The sequence below is a fragment of the Glycine max genome, chromosome 13 (assembly GCF_000004515.6).
Source record: "Glycine max cultivar Williams 82 chromosome 13, Glycine_max_v4.0, whole genome shotgun sequence".
In the NCBI taxonomy this organism is placed as follows: domain Eukaryota; kingdom Viridiplantae; phylum Streptophyta; class Magnoliopsida; order Fabales; family Fabaceae; genus Glycine; species Glycine max.
Window position 1 is genome coordinate 169434 of NC_038249.2, and position 5808 is coordinate 175241.

The 5808-nt window shown below is 36.7% G+C and overlaps 1 protein-coding gene across 1 annotated transcript; it reads right to left on the bottom strand.

The window, feature by feature from the left end:
* Window positions 1-232: 232 nt before the first annotated feature.
* Window positions 233-1274, bottom strand: LOC102670441 (protein MAIN-LIKE 1-like). The gene is made up of 2 exons (XM_006595222.1): window positions 974-1274; window positions 233-861 (listed from the first exon to the last, which is right to left on the bottom strand). Exons 1-2 carry the CDS (start codon window positions 1272-1274, stop codon window positions 233-235), a joined length of 930 nt encoding a protein of 309 aa, XP_006595285.1.
* Window positions 1275-5808: the final 4534 nt, after the last annotated feature.

Genomic DNA, 5808 nt, shown 5'->3' on the forward strand with positions numbered 1-5808 from the left:
AGCATCTAAACGTGCCCTGTACGGCGCTCCCTTGATCCCCTTCATGTGCGCCTTCATCGTAAGCCACCTCGAGGCACGTGGGGTAGTCTCAGCGTATGGTACTCATATATCCAGCACTACACAAATAAAGTGAACATAACATAAAAAAACCTTTAGAAATTCATTTTCCAACTTAAACCTGTTTACGAAATTTAAAATTTACCTGTAAGAGCATCAGGTACCCACCCATCTGTCATGTGGGGGTCTGCGAAGCTTCATTTAACTGGTCATACATGTGAACCAGTGCGGCAACTCCCCAGGCATAGCCCCTAGACTGACCAAGGTCTCGAAACACCTCTAGATGCACCACATGAACATGGATTGCACTCTTATTAGCAAAAAGAGTACAACCCACCAGATGGAGGAGGTAAGCACGCGTTGCTACAATCCAATGGCAGGCTTGGCATCTACTATCATACACCTCACGGAGCCATGACAGTCGCACGTAAGCCCCATGAGCACGTACGGTCTCAGCTCGAGCCTCCTCGGCGGATACCTCTAGAAGCTCAATCAACAGCAAGACAGCCTTGTCCACGCCCAGAGGCTCAAACCTATGTAATGCCCCTGTGATAGGAAGATGGAGGAGACATGCCACATTGTCCAATATGATCGTCAACTCCCCCACTAGAATGTAGAAGGTGTTGGTCTCCCTATGCCACCTCTTCGCAAATACGGATATCAGTCCAGGATCGCCAGTGACCACGGAACACCCGATCAATGGACTTAATCCGATGCCGACAACAAGGCCCTCAATCTCAGGCACTGGACTCCCAAATTTATCAACTTTCCTACCATGGGAGACCAGCTTCAACTCAGGTCGTTCTTGAGTTGAATAACACAACATAAAAGTTAATTAGACATTCATTATCACAGACAACACAACAAAAAATAAATAATTATCAACTACCAACACGTCCAGATTAAAATACCTCACCACGCCAGATACTGTATGCCACATGGTCAGCAAATGATGTCAGCAATGATGTGTCATGTGGCCTACCAGGGAATCCCTCGCCATGCTCAGTAGGTGATCCCCCGGCACCATCAACAGCAACGTCTACAGCATCTACGTCCGCAGTCGGAATGTCCTTGTCCACATGAGGAATATCCTCTGTCACATCAAGAATATCCTCAATCACCTGAGGAGGAACATCAACCTGAACCCGTTGCCTACGGGCAGAAGCGGTAGGCCTGCGATGCCGGGGAACATCAGTATCATCCTCATCCCGACCCATGCCTCTGCTTGTACCACTACCTTAGGCACGAGGTCCACCTCTTGTTCTAACCATTATCTGAAAATCATGAAGAACAATGTAGTTTTTTGGTCAAATTAACTATTCATATAATTGGTAAATAAGGTTGCTCAGTACTCATTTTGTTGAAAATTTTCTACCTAATGCAACACAAATAGGTATGTCATGCAATTTTCTACCTAAGGCACGAGGTCCACCTCTTACAAAATGGGTCGTGTAAGACTAACAAGGGCCCAAACCATGTGCAGATGAGGAAATGTGAAAATGACAAACAAGAGGCAACATGTAACCATACAAAGGGGAGTGTAAATAATAATGACACTATGGGTACTCATAATAGGGTTGGCCCAATCACTACATTAGAGAAGCTAAGGGAGATAGTTATAATTAAGGAAGTGGTGCTATGAGTAAATTGGATAAGGCTTTGGTATCACTAGGCTTGATGTTTGTCAATGGCTCTGCAGAATGAACTTTACTTCATGTTTGGATGATTCTGTTTCATGTTTTGTCTACCAGTTAATGAATAGAATATAAAATATTTCAAATTAGGACAGAAGATACCCTTGGATGATTTCATTATTGTAATCTTCATAGTTTATGTAAATTGGGTTTTCTGGTATAATCATATGACTATCAGTATGTTGTGCATCTTGTAAAAACATTTATAAATATTATGTGTGTGTGTGTGTGTGTGTGTGTGTGTGTGTGTGTGTGTGTGTGTGTGTGTGTGTGTGTGTGTGTGTGTGTGTGTCTGTGTGTAATATGTATTTTGGGCTACTGTTGAATTTTGTCCCAATCATGCTTTTCATGGTCTTTGCGAGGTTCAAAGGGAAGATTGTTGTGAACAATTAAAGAGTGGATATGATTGTTAATGGAAGAAGGATTCTTGGGTGCCAGCTTATTATGCTTTGGTTGTTCTCACCATGTTTATGTAGCATCACACAAGAACTAAAACTTCTCAATCTAGTTAAAAATTATAGACATGTCAGATCCATATATTTTCATGAGGTTCAAAAGCCATAGACAAGATTTCATAAATCATGAGCACCTACAAAAGGTTAAGAGGCAAATTAATGGCAATTACCATGAAGGAATTAAAGTTAAATTTTGATTTTTTTTTTCATACTTCTACTATTTCTTTAAAACATTTTAAAGAAGTAACTAGCCATATGTCAAATAAGACATAACAAAGCTGTCTCATTTGCCCTTTGCTGATGATTTGCTTCTATTTGCTGAGGCAAGCCTTGATCGGGTTCAGGTTATTAATCACATTCTTGACTTGTTTTGTTGTAGTTCAGGTGAACAAATTAATAGAGATATACTCAAGTTTTCTTTTCTATGAATGTGACCAGACAAAATAGGAGCATCTTAAGTGATAAGTTTGGCTTTCATTGCAACAATGACATACGAATATATCTTTGGTGAAAGTTGTGTTACAAGCCCTCTCATCCTATGCTATGCAAACTGCATGCTTGCCTAGATCAATGTGATGAGGTTGATCAAAAGTGTAAAGCTTTCATTTAGGGAGATAATGAGAATCTAACACAAGTTGTCTCATCCTATTCTAATTATTGGAATTAACAAGTGACAATGTATTTGATACATTCAAACATAGCATGTGAAAAATCTATTTGATACAAGACTTTTACAATCATAGCATGTGAAAAATCAAATTCCAAACAACAAAAAATTAAAATATCTAATTTTTAAGCACATACGGAAGAAGTTCTTCCGTGAGAACATACGAAAGAACATTCTTCCGTAGGAACGATTTTCACACTGAGAGGCGTACGAAAGAACCTTCTTCAGTGTTCCACACAACTCTTTATCTCCTACCTCTCTCTCCAATGGATTCTCAGACCAAAAAGCTTTTCGTCTCCTACCCTAAAACCACCCTAAACTACATTATACTAGCAGATAAAAGGGGAGGGCTGGGAGATACGAAATACTAACCTTGACGGCAGACGCAGCAAATGCACCAAAAAACTTGAGCAACAAGCAACAATGGCGGAAGGTGGAAGGAAGAGAGCGTGGAAGAAGAAACGTTCACACGGAAGAGAAGAAGTTTTCGAAATGCAAAGGAAGGCGGAAGAAGAAAAATATTAAGCTTTTTTAAAAAAATTTATTATAAAGGCAATATGGCCCATTCATATAATTGTTGGGTGCACCAGCATTATTGCTGGGCAACACCCTAAAAAAAACATGGTATAACCCCTCCTTTTTTCCAAGTACACTCCTCTTTTTTATTTAAATTTTTACAATCATACTCTTTATACCCAAATACTCTTATATCATTATTCCAAACATTAGTTTCCTAAACGATTTTTTCATTTTATGTTTCAGAAAACTAATTTCCAAAATGCAAAATCTAAATACAGAATTTTGGAAACTACTTTCTAGAATATAAAAATAAACTTCGAGAAACTAAGTTTTGGAATATGGTTTAGATTTTGAATTTTGGAAAATACTTTCCGAAATTCATAATGCAAAACAGTATACTCGAAACTAGTTTTTGGAATTTAATTTTTTTTCCTTTACAATTTTATTTCTCTTAATTATGCATAAATCACAAAAAGGAGTGCAAACATGCTGTTTTAGAGAGCTTAATAATGAAAAAACACTAATGTTAGACAAAGAGGGCAAACAAGAAAGATCAAAGCAACATAGTAAATCAAATGTCATAAAGAGAGTGGAAGAAAGAAACAATTCTAATGAAAAAGAGGGAGAGTATTTATTGCCTTGGAAGAAGTGTATTTTCGTGGAAGAGGGAGTGTGCAACTTGAGAGAAAAAAAATAAAGTTTGAAAAAAGGTCATTTAAATCATAATTAAATTAAAATAGAAAGGGGGTGTACTTAGAAAAAAGCACTAGATATAGCATTTGCCTAAACAAATTCCTTCGGCAACTTTACTATAGGCTAAAGTCTAAACCCTTGTTAATTTAATGACATTACCAAAAGTCGAGTGCTCGATAATTTTATGATTAATTACAAGTAGGGATGAGAAGAGGTCAGGCCGGCCTACACGAGCCTACAACCTTGTCTACATAAAACCTGACTTGGATTGACCTATTTAATTAAAAGGTTATGTTCAGGCTTTTTTAAAAGCCTATTAAATTAAATAGACCAGGCTTAGGCTTATTAAAAAGCCTTATAAGCCTGATAGGCTGGCCTATATATATGTATATATATTTATATAATTTTTTGGGTACCAATATATACTTATATTATTTTTTGGGTACCAATATATATTTATATTATTTTTTGGGTACAATTAATTTTTTTAAAAAACTAGCATACTTTGTTTACACATTACTGCTCCGTAACTTTCATTCCTATAATCAAGTAAGACTTTAATTACAACTTAGGTGTGAGTCATGTCACTCATGTGCCTCTTTATATTTCTCATTGTTTTTATTGGCTTTCCTATTTTAACGTTTCCTTTTCATTATTTTTATATTCCTCATTATTTTTATTGGCTTTAACTTTTTTTATTAAGTTCCTACACCAGAGCATATTGAAGATTTAATGTGAATAAGGCTTTTAAAAAGGCTATCAGGCCAGACTTTTAAAAAGGTCAGGCTCAAGCCAAAATAAAAATCTTTGATAGACTATAGGCCAGACTTAGGCCTCAAAAATTCATCGTAGGCTAGGCTCAGGCCTTTTAAAGCCTGACCTGACCTATTCCCACCTCTAATTATAGAGATTAATCCCTTAATAAAAAAAATACATTGTAGGTGTGAATTCTCATTTCCTCAATAAATAAAAAATATATATAATATTGTAGTGAATTTCTTATTTCCGGCTTGATCAACTCTTTTTCTTGTACTAAAGAATATCAATTTTGAGTTTTTGACCGCTTTTCTTATTTGGTCCAAAACAATGTTATTTTCGGTTTTAATTTTCTTGTACTAAACCCTCATCAATTTAACTCAGAAACAAAAAATAGTCACATACTGCGGGTTTTATCGTCTTACGTGAGGAGAGAAATTATGGCAGATCATCATGTGTTCATGATTCACACTAATCTCTACATCATATATATACTCTAGTTTTCAATTTATTTTTTAAAAAATAAATAATAACACTCAAATATATTTTAGGTGAATATTAATTGAAACCACGGTAAACTTCGCAGCTTCTCTTTGTTGAGCGGCGCCAGAAGCAGAGCCCATAGAGACAGTTACCATTCTGTTAGAAACAGTTATCATTCTGTTAGGAACAGTTGAGATCGATTCTGTTGCATATGCGTGTATAAAAGCAAGTAGGTTAGCCTGTAAAGAGGCACAGAAGAATTTAGGCACGTAGTCTTGGTCCTCCAAGCCAAGTAGCTTAGCCTTTTTTCCTTACCTCCGTCTACTTCGGTGTAACTTTCTTGTACGGGTTATCCGCATGACTGATCTACTCATCTGCACCAGAAGTTCGCAAAGACTAAGGTACGTAAGAGCGCTGAACCATTTGACATACTTATAATAAAATGTCATTTGCATGTTTCTGCTTTTATAAAATTATATTATAT